The following is a 20,828-nucleotide window of genomic DNA, read 5'->3' on the forward strand; positions in this document are numbered from 1 at the left end:
GTGCTTGGCCAGTGCTATATCTGAAGATTTTTGTTTTACAGTTACAGTACTTTCTAGAGTCTCTTTCTGCTGGGCCCCATTCTTACTGACTGAAAGTTGTTCTCCTTTACACGAAGTGTTCCTGCCTTATTCAACTTGTATTCTACTTCAAACAGCTTATTTTCATGTTGAAGCTTTGTCATTCCTCATTATTTGCTACCTTCTCCTGAAATTGTTATTGCTTAAACCTGTGTTCAATACAGTAGCCACTAGACGCGTATGTTTAGGAAGCACTTGAAATATGGCTTGTTTGAGTTTAGGTGTCTTATAAGTATAAAATACACACTGGGTTTTGAAAATTGAATATAAAAATATTATTTACAATTGTTTTACACTGATTGCATGCTACATGATAATATTTTGGGTATATTGGGTTAAATATACCATTAAAATTATGTTCTCCATGTTTTTCTGCTTTGTAAATTAAATTAAATTTTTTTCATTTATGTGTTTTATTGTGGTAAAGACCTTTGCTGGTTTTTAATGTGGCTGCTAGACAATTTAAAATTATAATGTATGTGTGGTTCATATTATATTTCTACTGGACAAATCTAGTTTGAACTCTTATGGTATTGGGTTTGATCTCCTAGTGAATTCACTGTTTTGAGCATTCTCCCCTAACTTCAAGCCTGTGAAGATGTTCCCATCTTCCTGAGTTGGTCTTCTATTCTCCCACTTAGGATAGGGTCTACTCCTTTTGTGTGAGTACCAGCCAGTCCCCTTTCACTTCCAGTTTCCATATACTATCTGCTGATCCCGGACCATTTCTGACGCTGTGAGGCTCCTGGGGAGGGTCCCTGTCACCTGGTTTGATGGCAGTGTTATCTGTTTTTCCTTTCCCTTATCTGGTTGGTCTGTTTGGTTTCAGGAGGAGTACTGAGGAGCTTCAGAAACTGGCCTGCTGTCATGTTCTGCCTTGGCCAAAAATTCTAATTTTTTAAAGTACAAATATGTTCCTCTGTTAGGATAAACTATGAAGTTGGTTTACTTTCAATGATCTTAATTTTGTCTGTAATTGAAATTTGAAAAATAATGCTGTGAAATGATGGAGAATGTTTGCCTGCTTATGTACATTAAAAATTTATATTCTTAAAGAGCCTTTACATTTTGTTGCACTAGGAATAAATATATACATAGAGAAAGACCCAGATTTTAGTATTAGTTCTGCCTTTCTTTGCTCACATCATATAATAAATCATTTGGGTTTTGAATGTAGTAACAGTTTCATTTTCTGAATGAAGGATATACCACCTATTCCTATAACTTCAGTAAAGTTACTTTTTCATTTTATAAATATAATATGCTCATTATAGAAACTTTGGAAAATGTAGAAAAGTATAAAGATAGAATTTACTCATAATCCTAACATCTACTGCTTATTGGTAACATGCTAGCATATTACTTTCCAGGATTTTCTTTAATATAGAAATATATTTTAACCAAATACACCAAACATGCATTTGGCAACTAGACAACTGGATGACAACTAGATGAGTATTAAAAATTAACATTTGGCTGAGGTAACAATGCTGAATTTCATGGAAACAGAATGAAGTTGTGGGATAGAAGAGTAAATCTAAAAATGTAGTTTTTTGAATTTATATTAGTTAAAAGACTAGTAGCCAGATTTTTCAGGTTGGGTGTTATAGTGCCAGAACAATGATTGCTTAACCCTGTTAGATGCTAGATTTCTGTTGGTATCTTTGTAGTGTAGATTTGCAATACTGAATAGATGCCTCTTTTCACCTAAGTTTAGTGACTCAGTAAAATCTTAGTGGAACCTCGTTTTTCTCTAATACTTCTTTTTGTGTTCTCCAGTATATATTGTATATTATTTTCTTACTCATGAAATCCTGGAATGCCAAATTGATATTGTGCCCTAATTCATCTTCACTAGGTATAAAGAATTACCAAATAGGATTTTTTTCCTAAAAGATTTGTGACCTAAAATGGAATTAAATAACTAAAAAATAACACAAGTATTCACAATCATTTTTTTGATGTTATAAATACTACTATACCAAACTACAAAGATTAGAATTATGGTATAACTTAATCTCCATTATTTTGCTTGTATTTTTTTTTTTTTATAAATAATTGTTAAACTAAAAAGTAGATGCCCTTATTCCTACAGTTATTTAGCTAGTGTGCTCTCTTACTGGATTGTCAATCTATTTTCTATTTTCTATTTAAAATTTATTAATTGTCCTTATTCTTATAATCAGTACTTCCACAGTCATCATTATGGGAGTATTTTACTCTTGCTTTTACTTTATACTTTATACTTCCACTGACTGACTCCCCTCCCATCGAATAATAGGATGAAGGAGGCATTCATTTTCTGGGGCAGTTTCTCACCTGCTGCACTATTGATACTTTTAATGACCAATTTTTTTGTTGTAGGGGTTGGTCCTATGCATTGTAGGATGTTTAGCAGCATTTTTGGCCTGTCTTCACTAGATGCCAGTAGCAAATATCCTCGACCCCAGGTGAGACAGTTGAAAAAATGTCTCCACATAGTGCCAAATATTCCCTCCAGGGACAAAAATCATCTGGGTTGAGAGCCACCTCTGCTCTCATACAGTAATTTCTAGTTTTCCCAAGGTAGTTTATTCTTTTTATACAAGAAATAACCATTTGTGGGTATTGTTTTTTGTTTTGTTTTGTTTTGTTTTTGGCCTGGGAGTAAATGCCAAGCTATCTTTCTGTGTTCTAAGGACAGGAGTAGAGGGGAGAGTACTACTTTATATAAAGGTTTCACTAATCTTATTTTTGGCCTCCTCCTCACTCATTTACTATTGCCCCAAGCTCCTTAGGTTCCCCTGGGAAGTTTGAATCTTATCTTTACTTCATTCTCCTCTTGGGGTGTTCTAGGCTGTGGCCCTCTCTGCTACCTCTATCCTTCAACATGCTTCCATCCACTTTGTGAGTTCCAGAAGTAGACTGAAATTTCCTATCTATTGATGATTTTCCTTCCTATCCGGTATGCTGTTGTAGGTTTATCCCCTTTTGTTTTATTTGCTGTCATTTTAATGGCATGCTGAGACAGAAGGGCATAAAGCAGATGCTTACATTCATTATCTACCTGGAAGCTACCCAACTGTTTTAAAATAGAAAACCTTGGAGAAGACTTGTGTTTTTATACACTCAACAAATATGTATGTATATAAGTGCCACATTGTGACCTTTTGTCATTGACTCCCACCCTCTTTTTTTTCTAGGGCTCATTATCCTGGAACCCATTCAGTAAAAGATGCAAGGTTGACTGGGAAGAAGCTTTGGTCTTCTGAAGACTTTAGCACTTTAAATAGTGACACGGGTGCAGGCTGCTGGGGTCGCATTTTAAATCAGAATTATGTCAATGGCTATATGACTTCGTAAGTTATTAAAAACCTTTTAGAGTTTTTATCACAAAAAATTTTAAAACACAAGAGTTAGAAAAAAGTGGACTTCCTTATTCTTCCAGCCTAGATTCAATGATTGTAAACATTTTGCCTTGTTAGCATCCTCTATTTTTATACCTGTACTTAATCTACATCTAATTTTCTATATTTGAATATGGTCTATATTAAATAAAGTCTGGTTTATTGAGGTATAATTTATATGTAGCAAAATACATGCAGCTCTCTGATTTTTGACAAGCTACATATATTTTTAATAATTATATAGTAAATAGTATATGTAAGGACACTTTATCTCTAAATATTTTAGCATGTGTCTCCAAAACATAAGGATATTCTTCCACATGATCACAGTATCATTTTTTCATACATGAGAGTGTTTTTAATACTCAGTCTATATTCACATTTTCCTAATTGTTCCCCCAGAATGTCATTTGTAGCTTTTTTAAAGAAAAGGAATAGTCAAACACACACATATTGCATTTAAAAGTTACGCCCCTCAAGTCTCCTTTAATCTAGAGTAGCTTCCTTATTCCTCATTTTTGATGACAGTGATCTGTTTAAAAGACCAGGCTGATAGTCTTGTGAACTGTCTGCTTCTCAGCCTGTCTGATTGATTCCTCATGGCATCACTTAATGTATGTAATCTTTTGTTTAAAAACAGATGTTCTTAAGGGAGAATGCAACTTTTTATGTTCCTAAGGGAACCATTTCTTAAATGCTTTGAAAAACACTTTAATTGTGAATAGATTGCAATTAACTTTCTTATCAATGAACCACATTTTGTTCTTAAATTTTGTTTTTTGTTCTGAAAAATAGAACAAAAGCAAACCAATATTTATATATTTATTGTGATGTTAATGTGGGTTGCTATATATTGTATTTGTTCTTTTTCTTCTCTTTGTGAAAGAAAAGATACTTAAGGAAAGTTTGGTTATAACTTAATTTGGTCTTAAGGTAAGGCATCTTCATGGCAGAGAATTTAGAAAACTGAAGATAGGTACAAAGAAAGAAGCAAAATCACCTACAGTCTTATGATCCAGAGCTAACTATCCTTAACAATTTTAGTGAATGTCCTCCTATTTTATATTGGCATGTATACATTTTTAATACAAAATTGAGACCATACTATAGAATCTGTTTAAAAAACTGCTTTTCACTTGACATGACATTAGGAACTTTTTCTCACTTTTACCTATATTTCTACTTCATCATTTTTAATGCTGTAAATGCATTTTAAAATATTCTGTTACATAAAGCACCATTTCCCAAACTTGCCTTAAGAAGCACCCGAGGCACTTGTTGTTATACCTTCTCCTTGGCAGCTGCCCAGACATTGTGAATGAGAATCTACAGGGAAGGCTCCTGGGGTTCTGTCCATCTAGTCAGTGCCCCCAAGTGATTCTGATGCCACACAAGTTGGGAAACACTGATGTGGAAAATACGTTTTTCCTTATTGAATATTCTCCTCTTTTTAGAATTGGAAGTTGTCTCTGTTTTAATTAATAGCTTTATACAAACTGAAATGATCAATTGTATACCAATATCTTTGTACATACCCGTGACTATTTTCTTAGGCTGTATTCTTAGAAATGGAATGGTCAGGGATATATAGATTTTGAAGGGTTTTGTATGTATTTTACAAAACGCCCTCCAGAAAGCTTGTCTTGAGTGATACATCTATCACTAGCCAGAAAGGATACCACGCATCTTGCAAACCATGGGCAAAATTACAAGAACTTAAAATATTCACTAATAGTAAGGTGTTTTGAAAATGAGGACTATTATTTCTACTTTGTATTGATAGAATTAGAAGGCTTTGATTTGCTAAGAATGTCAGTCTGTTTTTTAATGCTGGATGAGGACTTGATAAAAAAAATAAAATTCTGTGGGTAAGCTCTGGGCTTTTTTAATCTGTGAGAGACTCAACAAGACCAAGTTCAAGAACTTCCATGTTGCCCTTGGATTTCCTGAGAACCAGAGAGTCAAAGTTTTAGGGGTTAGCACCTGCTCTGACTGTTAGGGCCTGATCATCTGAGAAAGAATGGGCCACAAAGCAGATCAGCAGTCGGATCCAACTACTACTTGTAGATGAAGTGGAATCATATTTAATAGCAATACTACAGCCCAGACCTTGTTCTGTACTCTTCCTATGCATTAGTACATTTAATCCTTACAAACTCACATGAGAGAGATGTAATTATTATCCTCATTTTACAGAGAGGTTAAGTGGTGAAACCATGGTTTAAACCCAGGCAGTCTGACTCTAAGAATTCTCAATTGTAAAACTTTGGAACAGTTCAGAGTCAAGTTCATAAAAATTATGTCATGAAACTGGGGCATTAAGAAGGCTGACTGTTGAAAGTAGGTATGCACAAAGCCTTTATTTGTATTTGACTCAAATTTGTGATGTGTCGGGTACTAGTAAGGCATGATTTGTCTTCTGGCTATACCACTTTTCAGTAAAAATCTTGCACATAATACATTTGTATTTTTTATCATGTGATTCACCATTAAAAATATTAAAATGTACCCAACACTGGATTTTTCAAAATGTGAATAAATTTAGACAGCTTATATTTTCTTATTTTGGGTGATCCTTTTATTGTCATTTACATAGATGTGTATTACTATGATAAAGTCTTTTTACTCCAGGTTTTTAGACATTTACATTTTTATCACAAGTTGTCTTGGTGTTTCTTTTTTATCAAACACATCTTTTAGCACAATCGCATGGAATTTAGTGGCTAGTTACTATGAACAGTTGCCTTATGGGAGATGCGGGTTGATGACAGCCCAGGAGCCATGGAGTGGTCACTACGTAGTAGAATCTCCTGTCTGGGTGTCAGGTATGGTTCAGTTCCATCTCTCACTCCTTAAATTCTTCTCTAACAGACAACAGAAAAACACTTAGAGAAGATTATATAAACTGTGTGTCTATGCGTGTTTTAAGTATGTGATCTAAGCAAGATTTGCCAGTGTTTTATAAGAATATTTTGGGTAACTAGACTACTCTCTGATTATTGTAAGACCAGGCTTTTAGAAAAGTGTAGGAGAGGAGGAGAGAGAGAGGGAAAGGAAGAGCTGTGTAGCGATAGACAGAAATTAATCATCTAAGGATGTAATTACAAATGATGATAATTGCTAATAAAATTATGTATTTGTAAACAGTATCTAGAAGTCTTAAGATTAGCTTTGGAGACACTTTGTTCTTTTGTATTAATATAGTTTCAATTAGAATAGTATGCTAGCAAAATCAAAGGTAGATGATTAAAAATACTATATTTATTGAATCAAATGAATAAGTAAATATGAAAGTTATGTGAAATATGGCTTCATATTGTCCCCTAAGTCTGTGAAATGTGGGTTGTGAAAAGGTAAATTTCAAAATAGGTAACAATGTAAAGCTTATAAAGATTTAAAATGAGCATATACTGAAGATTTTCTGTTACCCATATGATATGAAGCATCCTGGCAGATGGCAGATGTTAGAAACAGGTCAAATGAAAAGTCAACATAGCACACATTTTTGTAGTGTAAGGGAATTGGAGATGAATGATCAATGGAGGTAAGTTGGGTTTCCCACAACAGGGAAGAAATTAATTAAATTTCTACCAGACAAGACATAATTTACATAGCTCAGAGACAATGAGCAGGGCTATAGATAATACATCCATTTTTTATTGAAATACGAAAGTTGCAGTATAGTATCATTCTTTAGTCACAAGGGAAGTTGAGATTATGCAGGGATGCATGGCATAGTGTCACTTTTTCATGAAGAGCTATAACCATACTAATAGTGAATATAATTTAAACAAAATAACAAAAGCTGTTGCTGAATAATGTTGACATTTTCTCTGCAGTTTTTTTTGTAAAATATTAAACATTTATGACCATTTTGTTTAAAAATCCTAACAATCTTTCTAAGAAGCTAATTTCTTTATAGGTAAAATCCTTTCAGAAGGAAATTATGAATTTGGAGTGAATTTGTTTTTATTTTACACTTAAATTTGGTGGTTTTCCCTTTTAGTTGTGCTCTCCTAAGACAGATTTGTAATCATATTAATCATGTAATCATGATATTATTCTAAACTCCTTAAATTGGCCTCCCAAAAATATGAGAAAATTAAGGTTAGACTTGTATATTAAACTTGTATATTCTAATATTGAGAATTATATGAGAAAATTAAGGTTAGATTTGTGTATCAGCCCCTTGAATGTTGAAATTGTTGGCCCCACATTATCTAGATGAACTAATGCTCTTAATTTTGTGACTTTTCCAAGGGTTGGGACATGGTATATTGCTTAGTGCATTTTCAGGACGAGCTTAGGAAGTGACCAATAAATGTACATGTGGTGGAAATAAATATGTTTGAAACCATAAAGTTAGTTTCTGAAATTCATTATTAACTTTTTAAACCTTTTTATTGGTAGCTATTTTAGGATGGGTTAAATAGTGAGGAACTAAGGTTGCGGGGGAATAACTATTGTGTTCTTGAAAAAAAGACTGATCATATTCTTGAACTCACAGGTTCATTTATTTTTACCTATCATTCCGGGAATCTTCTTGCAATTGTTTCATTTATCTAGATTAATTATTTAAAAATTTAAACACGAGGTTGACAAATACATTCCTCCAAAATAGAAAATAGCTTGTTTGAATCAATCAGACCCAAACTGATATACAGCTTTTTTTTTCCCAAAAGAAATACTGTTATGCCATTTTTATCTTATTTCAAACTTTGTTTTTCTATAGCTCATACCACTCAGTTTACTCAACCTGGCTGGTATTACCTGAAGACAGTTGGACATTTAGAGAAAGGAGGAAGCTATGTAGCTCTGACTGATGGCTTAGGGAACCTCACCATCATCATTGAAACCATGGTAAACTTTTGTTGTTGCTATTGGGTTAACTCACTTCTTTACTATTGGAAAAATAACATTATACAAAACTGAATACTTTTTTTACATGTAAATACATAAGCATACAGACAGATGCCAAGATCTTATGGCTTTTATTTAAAAAATTTTAGCCATGAGTCATAAAACATAGCACACAACTCACTGATTTATACAAAATAGTGGGCTCTCATCTTTTCTCCACTTTGTTTCTGGCAATTGGGACAAAATTAAGGTTACCTGTTTACCAATATTTGTGGAGAAGACCTTCACGACCTTCCCTTGCCCTGATATGTCATCTTATGGAGGCTGTGACTTTTTCCTTTTTCATCCTCAGGTTGTTTTGGGTTGTTTTGGGGAGACCTTAAGTCTGTTGAGAGCAAGGAGCTTAAAATTCACATGATTGAGAGGCTTGAGTAGGAATGGGAAGTGCACATCCCTGACAGGTGTGAAGTCAAGCCAGGTTCTCAGTGCACAAAATGAGACAAATAGGAATAATAGGTGGACAGAGGTATGGGAAGAGGTAGGAGCTCGAAGGCGGACATATCAAGGATTCAAGAGAACTGAATGAAAGAATGAAGGTGAGAAAAGATGGATGGAGAAGCAGAAGCAAATGGAGAGAAGAAGTCTTAGAGGTACCAGTTTGGGGAGATCTCAAGCTTCCCAAAGAGGTCAATGAAGTTCCAACAAGAAGGAGGTAAACAGAATGGGAAGTGCATATAGTCAGCAGGGCTTATGTGAAGAAGGATTTCTAGCAATTAAGTTCCCATGGGAGAAGTAAGATCCAAAACAGAGAACAGAGTAACCTTTAAAAAATATGTGTGTGTGTGTGTGTGTGTGTGTGTGTATATCATATCAGGTTCTGAATGTCAGCCTACAGTTTGTCCAACTCCTGACCATAGACTCTTAAAAAACATTCTTTCAAATAGCCTACCATCAGGTTTGAGCCAGGACAAACAGTAAATATTCCTGCCAGTATTGATTTTTTAAACCAAAGGTATCTATTAAGTGACTCACAACGCAAACCAATAAGCCTTTTATGTCTTACCATGGATGAAGAGGATTCTCAAAAGAGGGTGTAAAAAGATGCAGCCCTCCCAAAATCTACACTTGATCACGGAGAAAGGATGAGAGCTGACTATTTTGTATCAATCAGTGAGTTGTGTGCTATGTTTTACGACTCCTGGCTAAAATTTTTAAAATAAAAGCCATAAGATCTTGGCATCTGTCTGTATGCTTATGTATTTCCATGTAAATACAAGTTGTGTGCTATGTTTTGTGACTCCTGGCTAAAATTTTTTAAATAAAAGGCTGAGAAGTGATCCTCCAAAGACCTAGAACCACTCCCAAGGATAGTCAAAAGAAAGACCCAGATAACCTCCCTACTCCCCACTCCCCGTCAGAGCTGGCAGTAGTTGGTAAACTAGCTGCAAATGGAGTGCAAATCACATTTTTGTCCGGTTATACTCTTGGGGCCCCCACCTTGAAGTTGGCTGCCTGTATACGCAAAACTGACAGCTCACACATCCCTGACAGGTGTGAAGTCAAGCCAGGTTCTCAGTGCACAAAATGAGACAAATGGGAAAGCAATAGCTGACCCTGGGAGGGAAGGGATCTACAGGTAATGAGTACCCAAAACTAAATTTATATAAGAGTCACAAACCAAACAAATGTTTTTCTTCTGCTAGTCTGAATTTGGAGAGGAAGGGATGAGAAGTTTTTTGTTTGTTTGTTTGTTTTTAAGAAGTTTTTTTGTTTGTTTGTTTTTAATTGTCTTCTTTTAATCGAGTACTTCAGGCAGAGACCCAGAAGAGCAGGACTTGGTGAGAATTCTTACCTTTCTGCCAGCTTTTTGTCAGTGTCTCAGGATCTCATCTGCAGGCTCGTAGAGTGAGTAGGCATCTCATCTTCACCAGAAACTGTCTTCAGAGATAAGGAATATAGGGAGAGCACCTGTTGAATGAGGGTCTTATGACCTGCTTCAGAGGAGAAAGGAGAAGGTCAGAGAGTAAACTTTCTGCTTCTGCATTTTTCTCAGATTACTGCACTTTAAAATATTTGGGGGCAGTGTGTCTTGAACCCCATCATGGCTGTTATGACTAATGATGTGGATTAGCATGTGTGTACAAGTTTTTCTGTGGATGTGTTTTCAGTTCTCTTGGGTATATATGTAGGAGTGGAATTGCTAGGTCACATGGTAACTCTGTCTTTAGGATTTTGAGGAACTACCAAATTGTTTTCCAAAGTTACTGCCCCATTTTACATTGCCACCAGTAGTTTATGAAGCTTACAATTTTCCACATCCTCCCCAACAGTTCTTATTGTCTGTGCCTTTTATTATAGCCATCCTAGTGGATATGAAGTGCTGTTACTGTAGTTCGATTTGCATTTTCCTAGGGACTAATGTGGGGATCTTTTCATGTGCTTATTGGCAAGTAGTATATCTTCTTTGGAGAAATGTCTGTTTAAACTCTGCCCGTTTTTAAATTGGAATATTTGTGTTTTTATTATTGAGTCATAAGTGTTCTTTATATAAAAATTCCTTATCAGAAATCAGAAATATAATTTGCAGATATTTTCTCCCTTTGTATGGGTTGTCTTTCATTTTCTTAATAGTATCCTTTGAATTAAAAAACGTTTTAAATTGTGATGAAGTCCACTTTGTTTTCTCTTTTGTTTCTTGTGCTTTTGGTGTCATATCTAAGAAATTATTGCCTAATTCAAGGTTCTGAAGATTTATGTTTATGTATTCCTTTAAGAGTTTTAGAGTTTTAATTCTTAAATTTAGATTTTTGGTCCATTTTCTTTCTTAACTGGGGTTATATGTGGTCCAACTTGATTCTTTTGCATTTTGATATCCAGTTGTCCCTGCACTATTTTTTGAAAAAACTATTCCTTTTTCATTGAATTGTTGTGGCACCCTTGTTGAAAATCAATTGGCAATAAATTTGAGGGTTTATTTCTGGAACCTCAATTTTATTCTGTTGGCCTATATATCTATCCTAATGTGAGCACCACACTGTCTTAAGTACTGTAGCTATCTGGTGACTTTTGAAATCAGGAAATTTTTGTTTTTTATTGACACATGGTACAATTTGATGTTTTGATACATACATGTGGGATAATGATCAACTCAGGGTATGCCCATCACCTCATGAATTTATCATTTCTTTGTGATGAAAGCATTCAAAAGCCTCTCTTCTAGCTGTTTTGTAATACACAAAACCTTACTGTTAACCATCTTCACCCTAGTGTGCAATAAAACACCAGAGCTTATACCTCCTGTGCAATAGGTACTTTGTGCCCATTGACCAACCTCTTCCTGTCCTTCCCTCCCCAGCCTTACCCAGGTGTCTGGTAACCACTGTTCTACTCTCTGCATCTGTGATGTCAACTCTTCTTTTTTTTAAATTCCACATATAAGTGTGATGAGGTGTTTGTCTTATTGTGTCTGGCTTATTTCACTTAACATGATATCCTCCATATTCCTCCATGTTGTTGCAGATAGCAGTATTTCATTCTATGACTAATAATACTCCACTGTGTATATATATCACACTTTCTTTATTCATGCATTCATTGTTGAACACTCAGGTTGATTCCATGTCTTGGCTATTATAAATAGTGTTTTAATAAACATGGGAGAGCAGATACCTCTTCAACATACATATTTTATTTGGTGGGATATATACACAGTAGTGGGATTATTGGATCATATGGTAGTTCTTTTAATTTTTTTTTTTTTTTTTTGAGGCAGATGTCACTCTGCACTTCCAGGCTGGAATGCAGTGGTACAGTCTCAGCTCTCTGCAACCTCTGCCTCCTGGGTTCAAGCGATTCTTCTGCCTCAGCCTCCTGAGTGACTGGGATTACAGACGCCTGCCACTATACCTGGCTCATTTTTGTATTTTTAGTGGAGACGGGGTTTCACCATTTGCCAGGCTGGTCTCAAAGTCCTGACATCAAGTGATCTGCTCACCTCAGCCTCCCAAAGTGCTGGGATTATGGGCGTGAGCTACCACATGTCCTGCCTACTTTTAATTTTTTAGGAATCTTTCATAGTGGCTGTACCAATTTACAACCCCACCAACATTAAGTATTTCTTTTTTTCCACATCCTCACCAACACTTGTTTTATTTTTGTCTTTTTGGTGATAGCCATTCTAAGTAGAGGGAAGTGGTATCCCATTGTGGTTTTGATTTGCATTTCCCTGATGATTAGTGATGTTGAGTATTTTTTCATGTACCCGTTAACTATTTATATGTTTTCTTCTGAGAAATGTCTGAACAGTCTTTTGCCCAATTTTAAATCGGACTATTTTGTTGTTGTTCTTATTGTTTAAGTTCTTTATATAATCTAGAAATTAACTCCTTGTCTCATGTATAATTTGCAAATATTTCCTCCCATTTTGTAGGCTGTTTTACTTTGTTTCTTTTGCAACCTGCTTCAGAGGAGAAAGGAGAAGGGCATAGAGTAAACTTCCTGCTTCTGCATTTTTCTCAGATTGCTTCACCTTAAAATATTTGGGGGCAGTGTGTCTTGAACCCCTTCATGGCTGTTATGACTAATGATGTGGATTAGCATATGTGTACAAGTTTTTCTGTGGATGTGTTTTCAGTTCTCTTCGGTATATATGTAAGAGTGGAATTGCTGGGTCACATGGTAACTATGTGCAAAAGCTTTTCAGTTTGATGTAATCCCTTTGTCTGTTGTTGTTTGTCTGTTGTTGCTTTGTCTGTGCTTTTGAGGTCTTATTTAAAAGAATTCTTGCCCAGCTCATTGTCATAAAGCACTTTCCCTATGTTTTTTTCTAGTTTCCTAGTTTCGGGTTTTATATTTAAGTATGTAATCAATTTTGAGTTGACTTGTGTATATTGTGAGAGGTAGGGGTCCAGTTTCATTCTTCTACATGTGGCTGTCCATTTTTTCCCAGTGCTGTTTATTGAAGAGACTGTCCTTTTCCCAGTGTGTATTCTTGGCACCTTTGTTGAAAATTAGTTGGTCATAGGGCATGAATTTATTTCTGGACTTTCTATTCTGTTTCATTTGTCTGTGTGTCTGCTTTTATGCCAAAACCATGCTGTTTTATTAATAGTTACTATAGCCTTTTAGTATATTTTGAAGTCAGGTAGTGTGATGCCTTCAGCTTTGTTCTTTTTGCTCAGGGTTGCATTGGCTGTTTGTGATCTTCTGTGTTCCTATATAAATTTTATGGTTGTGTTTTCTATTTATGTGAAGAATGTCCTTGGCATTTTGATACAGATTGCATTAAATCTATAGATTGCTTTGGGTAGTATGGCCATGTTAACAATATTAATTATTCACTATATTTTTGTGAGTTATTTTTTAGTGATTATTCTAGGGCTTACCATATACATCTTAACTTACTGGACTCACTTCAGATTTAAACTAACCAAATTCCAGTAGATTATGCTGAATTCCCTTGTTGGTCTATTCCCTTTCCCCTTTTTTTCTATTATTAGCACACATATCACAACACTGCATGATGCAAACTCAGTAGGACATTGTTACTTTATATATAAATTTATGTTTTTAAACCAATAACATGCTGTTTTGGTTACTATAGCCTTGTAGTATAATTTGAAGTTAGATAATGTGATGCCTCCAGATTGTTCTTTTTGTTTAGGATTGCTTTGGCTGTTTGGATTCTTTTTTTGGTTCCATATGAATTTTAGGATTGTTTTTTCTAATTCTGTGAAAGATGATGTTGGTATTTTGGTAGGAATTACACTGAATATGTAGATTGCTTTGGGCATTGTGGTAACATTTTCACAATATTGATTTTTCTAATCCATGAGCATGGGATGTATTTCCATTTGTTTGCATCATCTATTGTTTCTTTCAGTAGTGTTTTGTATAATAGTTCTCCTTTTAGAACTATTGGTTCTTGGTAAAGTATATTCTTATATATTTTTTGTAGCTCTTCTAAAAGAGATTGAATTATTGATTTGATTCTCAGCTTTGTCATTATTGGTATATAGCAGTGCTGCTGATTTATGCACATTATTTGTGTACATTGATTTTGTAACGTGAAACTTTCCTGAATTCGTTTATCAGGTCTAGCAGTCATATATCAATAGAGCAGAATAGAGAACCCAAAGATAAAACCAAATACTTAAAACCAACTGATCTTTGACAAAGCATTCAAAAATATAAATTTGGGGAAAGGACATCCTATTTAATAAATGGTGCTGGGAAAATTGGATAGCAACATATAGAATAATGAAACTGCATCCCTACCTCTCACCTCAACATATACAGAAATTCACTCAAGATGGATTAAAGGCTGCAATCTAAGACCTGAAACCATGAAAATTCTAGAAGAAAATCTAGGAAAAATTATTCTGTACATTGACCTAGGCAAATAATTTATGACTAAGACCGCAAAAGCAAATGCAGCAAAACAAAAATAAATAAATGGGACCTAATTAAACTAAAAAGCTTCTGCAAAGCAAAGAATCATTGGAGTAAACAGACAACCTACAGAATGGGAGAAGACATTTATAAATTATGCATCTGACAAAAGACTAGCATCCAGAATCTATGAGGAACTCAAACCAGCAAGAAAAGCACAAATCCCATTAAAATGTGGCAGGTGACATGAATAGACATTTCTCAAAAGAAGATACACAAATAGGCAAAAAACAGATGAAAAAAATGCTCAACATCACTAATCATCAGGGAAATGCAAATTAGAACCACAATGAGATAACCACCTTATGCCAGCCAGAATAGCCATTAAGAAATGTCAAAAAACAATAGATGTTGGCATGCATGTGGTGAAAAGAGAGTGCTTATCCACTGCTGGTGAGAATGTAAGTTAGTACAACCTATATGGAAAACAGTGTGGAGATTTATCAAAGAACTAAAGTAGATTGATCTACCATTCATTCCTGCAAACCCACTACTGGGTATCTACCCAAAAGAAAAGAAGTCATTGTATCAAAAAGTCGCCTGCACACATATGTTTGTTGTAGCACAGTTCACAATTGAAAGATATGGAATCAACCTAAGTGCCCATCAACTGATGAGTGGATTAAAGGAAATATATATATATATACACCATAAAATACTCCAGCCATAGAAAAGAATGAAATAATGCCTATTTCTTTGAATGTCTTACTTTTTTGTGTGTTGTTGGAAACTGGATCTTCTATATAATACATGGTAGCAACTCATGTATAATATATGCTAGCAACTCTGGGCATTGATCCTCTCCTGCTTAAGGCTTGTTGTTTATTTATTTATTTAGTGATTTGCCAGAGTATTTTAGTTAAGTCTGTTCCCTCCCTCTCCCCCCATACACACGGTAAAGCCTGAAATGTTGCTCCTTGGAGAATGTGGCTTTGGGCATATCCACAGTCACCCTGGGATGACATTGGTTTTTCCAGGACTCTGTCTGGTTCCTTGATCACACCTCACTATAAGTTACACTAACTGCTGGTGGATTTCTGTATTGTTTTAAACAATGCCCTGGTGGCTTAAATTGTTGCAAAGACTGATCCAATTAAATTCCAGCTCATTTTCAGGGGTGGTTTGAGGTTAGTGTTTCAGTTTTCTTCTGACCACAGGAGATTTTTTTTTTTTTTTAACTGTCACTTTTTTTCTTTTTCTTTTTTTTTTTTTTGGTTCTCAACAGGATGCTAGGCTGGGCTGTGGTTTAGCTTATGCCTATAGTGAAGCTACTGGTCTCTTATTTTCTTTTCACCACAACCTCCATTATATTTTAGAGCAACATTAGTCTTAAACGTCTCTATGCTCTGTGTCAGATATCAATTCCTTTAAGAAAAGATTTGAAGCTATTTCATGCCTTGCCTCTCCCCTTAGGTAAATCTCTAATTTCTAGTGATGTCACCTTTCTTATTGTTGAAATGTATGTGTTCTGTCAACCTGATCTTTTATTAGTCTGGCTAGAAGGTTTTCAACTGTTTTGATCTTCTCAAAGGATCAGCTTTTGGTTTTATTATTTTCTTGTGATTTTTAAATTTGTTTTTGTTTAATTGATTCTTCTTTGCTCATTATTATTTTCCTTGTTTATTTTTGTTTATTTTTATTATTTTTTTAAATTTATTTTTATTTTTACTTTTAAAAAAAATTATTTCCACAGTTTTTTGGGGAACAAGTGGTATTTGGTTACTTAAGTTCTTTAGTGGTGATTTGTGAGATTTTGGTGCACCCATAACCCAAGCAGTATACACTGAACCCAATTTATAATCTTTTAAAATTTGCTCCTATTTTTCTAGTATCTCAAGACAGAAGCTGAACTCTCAAATCCTTTCTTGATTTCTAATCTAGGTATTTAGTACTGTAAATGTCCTCCTAAGTATTGCTTTAGTGGCATATCACAAATTGTGATATGTTGTGTTTTCATTTTCATAAAGCTGAAAATTCTAATTTCTCTTTTTATTTTGCCTTTGATCTATTGATTATTTAGAAATTTGATAGTTTGTAAATATTTTTGACTTTTCCAGAAGGTTTTCAGTTATTCATTTCTGATTTAATTCTATTGTGGTTAAAAAAGTACTTTGTGTGACTTGAATCTTCCTGTATTTATGAGGACTTGCTTCATGGATGGTGTAGTTTGGTCAATGTTCCATGTGCACTTGAAAATAATTTGCATCCTGCTATTGCTAGATGTAGTCATTTATAGATGTCAAGGCACTTTGTTTGGTATTGTTGTTCAAATCTCTTATATCCTTGCTGATTGTCCATCTAGTTGTACTATCAATTACTAAGAGATGGGTATTGAAATCTCTGATTATGGAAGTAATTTTTTAATTGTCTGCAAAGCCTGAAATAAAACTGTGTACTGTAAGTGTTCTGTGACTGTGGAATCTCTTAAAGTAGGGATTATATCTCATACTTCTTTTGATCCCAGCCCATAGTAGTGACTATTTAGTAAAAAATGATGGCAGTGTGAGAACTATGTTACATATATTTAGCTGACCTTAGTGTGTATTTGATATCTATGTATACTATATATATACACATCCATTATATATATATATATATTTTGTACTTCTTACATGAGAACGAAAGTTATATGTAGATGAGATATCTTTTCAGTGAAAACAGCCTTGCTTTTGCTTTTTATTTGATGTTTTTTAGTTGGAAAACAGTTATAACAAAAAATTAATCTGCGTGCCATGTGTTTCTACAGTTTAGCTATGAATTCAAAATTTGATCCAGTTGAAATGCCACTAACCTTTGCATTTGACTAGGAACATACAATACACATTCAATAAAGATAATATTATAAGAAAGTCTTTAAAAATGTGAAATAAACTCATATTTGTTATCTAGTGTATGTTAATTTCTGTTAATCTTGGGCATTAACTATTGAACTTTTTTCCCCCTAAGGTAGCTTATACATCATTTGGATAATGTATGTGATTTTTTTTTTTCAGAGTCATAAACATTCTAAGTGCATACGGCCATTTCTTCCTTATTTCAATGTGTCACAACAATTTGCTACCTTTGTTCTTAAGGGATCTTTTGTAAGTAAATATGTTTAACTTTATTTTGGTTTTGATTTAAGAATTTGTATATTCTATCACAGGTCAATAGTTCTTAAGTGAAGCCTCATATTATGAACTATTAACAGTTTGCATATGAATTGACAGAGGCCCTGGTGTCTTCTATCTTCTGACTTGCTTTAATCTAACAGGACAGAAGCCAGTAGGAGGTAAAATGCTCTGTGACTTTGAGGAACACTTACAAAAGTCACTTGCCAGAAAGTTGTTCTTGGTAATAGAAGCATTGTATGGTCTAGGGAACTTTCAAGCATTGATATTTACAGTATACTATGCCAAAAATATTTTTAAAAAGTACCAGATACTTGCTATTTCTGTGAATTGTTAGGTTTGAATTGAGAAACTGCAGTACCCTTTCTGATTACTAATGGCATAAGAATTGTTTTTTAATACCAGAAAGTTATTTTAATTTAAAGGTTTTTACACAGGTACAGTAATGAATGTTTTTGAAGCAAAGACACTGTGATTTTTTAATCATTTGCCAAAATTCTTTAGTGTTTAGAGAATAAAGTATTTACTTGAACAATGTTTTCCTATTTTAAAAAATATTATTATTTAATATTTGAGGTGGTTCTCCTGATAAATAGAGATAATATTGTCATTGGTACATTCTTACTGGTACTGAGTTTGGAAATCCTCAAAGAGGATGTGATGAATTACTCAGCCATGCTTTTTTGTCTTTTCTTTACAGAGTGAAATACCAGAGCTACAGGTGTGGTATACCAAACTTGGAAAAACATCCGAAAGATTTCTTTTTAAGCAGCTGGATTCTCTATGGGTAATTTTAAAGTAAATTGTTATATTTTGGGTATTACAACAGTGAAACAGTAAAAGGGAACAGAAATTGCATTAATTAATAATTTTTATTTTTATAAGTTTGTGTGTTTATACATGTGTTCAGCTCTTAGACATTTAGTTTGTCTTGGTGGATGGTGACGCCATCACCTGACTGCCCAGGTCGGAAATTTAAGTCCCATTTGAGACTCTCTGTCTTTCCCAGTCACCCTCTGTATCCCACCAGTGGTCAAATATAGACGATTGTATCCACAAATTTCTCTTACTCCTTATTCTCTGGTACCACCGTTACTTCTTGTTTCAATTCTTCATTATCTCTCTCCTGGATTTCAGAAACTGCCTCTTGTTTTTCCAGTCTGAATTTCCAGGTCACCCATCACACTGCTACAGAGTGAAATGTCAAAAATGCAGATCTGATTTTTGTGACCACCGTGCTCAGACTACCTCAGTGATTCTTTTCTTAGAAGTTCACATTCCTTAGTGTAGCACATGACCCTCATCATCCTCCCAGGAGGTAGAAGACTGGTCTTCTTCCTAGATGTGTGTCCTACTAAATTGACCTCTCTTCACAGACTAAACTTACATTTTTCAAAGCGTAGCATGCTTGTTGATTTACCTCTGTGACTTTGTGCATACTGTTTTCTTTGCGTAGAATGACTTCTTCTCATCTTTATCATCTTTTGAGACTCAATTTGAGTGTCTCTTGCTCTGAAGCTTCCTCACCAGTCTTAGCTCATAGCACTTGGGGCCATGTGCTTATCTAGTTAAACACTTGTCCTGCTCCACAAGACACCTTGAAGACTGAGCCTTGCCTTATTTAGCTTTAGATCTCAGGTGCTTCCCACAGTGCTTCATCCATGGTGGTTTCTGGGGAAAGGTTTCAAAGAATGAATTGACCCAAACAAGCACATTATTTCACTTAATTGACACAAGTCTACCACTTTTTCTGGTTATTATTAATGTTCTGATAACCAACTAGTCACTAATAGTGATAAAACACCTTATTATAAAGTTCTGAAAAAAAGTTCCTACTTTTTGTGTAATAAATTGCTAGGAATAGCATAATAGAATTGATTTTCCCCATAAGAAAAATAATGCCATTTGGGGTTATTCTTCAACCTGAATATAACATCAGGTATTTCATAAATCTGATCATCAATTTACCATTAAAACAAGGATAATAACTCCTTTAATTCAAAGTAGAAAAAACCGGTTCAAATTTCATAAAATGGGCATAGATTTAATGCCTTCAGTGATTATGCAAAGGATTCCAGTGTCTTCAGAGGTCTACATTTAGCATAGAGCAGCTTTGATATTGGGAGAGTTTCCCATTGGTCACACACGGGGCTTAGCACTTTAAAAGCATTATCTGGTTTAATCATCACAACAGCTCTATGAGGTATGTATTTTTTCCTCATTTTGTAGATGAGGAGATTGTGGCTTAAAGAGATTAAGTTGCCAAGATCGTAAGTGTGACATAAGCCTAACTTGCTAGTTGAAATATATATTGAACATAAAATGAGCAGGGTTTTCCTCTCTTAATTGTAAAAGGATTTCTGTGATTAACAGCTAGGTCAACGGTGATATTTTATGGAGTTTTCTACCTTAGTAAAACTACTGAGAGGGAAAAAAGCAGGTCTCTTAGTTGCATGTATTGAATATATCCAAGCTTTAAGGAGCTTACTGTGTAGTGGAAAAGAATAGGCTAATATAAATAGATTTTGAGATTATTTAGTCCTTCCTTCCATGAAGTAAGGTTGTTTAAAATTATAAAGCATAATTTTATAAAGTTTTCTAAAATACTTAGGAAAAAAAGATTCCAAGGGCCTTGGTATTGGTGAGTTTTCCACAAATGTTTAGGAAGTTCTAACAGAAATGATTTGGACTTTTCTTTAAGCTCATTTTTTACAAAAGCTATTCTGTCCAGTCTTGAATACAGTAGTGTCTTCTTTTTCAGCTCCTCGACAGCAATGGCAGTTTCACACTGAAACTGCAAGAAGATGAGCTATTCACACTCACCACTCTCACCACTGGTCGCAAAGGCAGCTACCTGCTTCCTCCAAAATCCCAGCACTTCCCAAGTACCTATCAGGATGATTTCAATGTTGGTGAGTATTTTTCACTAAAAACTTAACTTCGT

The 20,828-nt window shown here is 34.6% G+C and overlaps 1 protein-coding gene across 1 annotated transcript in view; it reads left to right on the forward strand.

The window, feature by feature from the left end:
- The window catches only part of GALC (galactosylceramidase), a 58,857-nt gene that overhangs the window by 23,808 nt on the left and 14,221 nt on the right, over positions 1-20,828 (forward strand). Inside the window, exons 8-13 of the mRNA XM_033191689.1 lie at positions 3,261-3,416; positions 6,165-6,289; positions 8,197-8,324; positions 17,768-17,857; positions 18,585-18,671; positions 20,646-20,796. Of these exons, the coding sequence (XP_033047580.1) occupies positions 3,261-3,416; positions 6,165-6,289; positions 8,197-8,324; positions 17,768-17,857; positions 18,585-18,671; positions 20,646-20,796 (737 nt within the window). The remainder of the gene's footprint in view (positions 1-3,260; positions 3,417-6,164; positions 6,290-8,196; positions 8,325-17,767; positions 17,858-18,584; positions 18,672-20,645; positions 20,797-20,828) is intronic.

The sequence above is a fragment of the Trachypithecus francoisi genome, unplaced genomic scaffold, assembly GCF_009764315.1.
Source record: "Trachypithecus francoisi isolate TF-2019V2 unplaced genomic scaffold, Tfra_2.0 Lachesis_group3, whole genome shotgun sequence".
NCBI lineage: Eukaryota > Metazoa > Chordata > Mammalia > Primates > Cercopithecidae > Trachypithecus > Trachypithecus francoisi.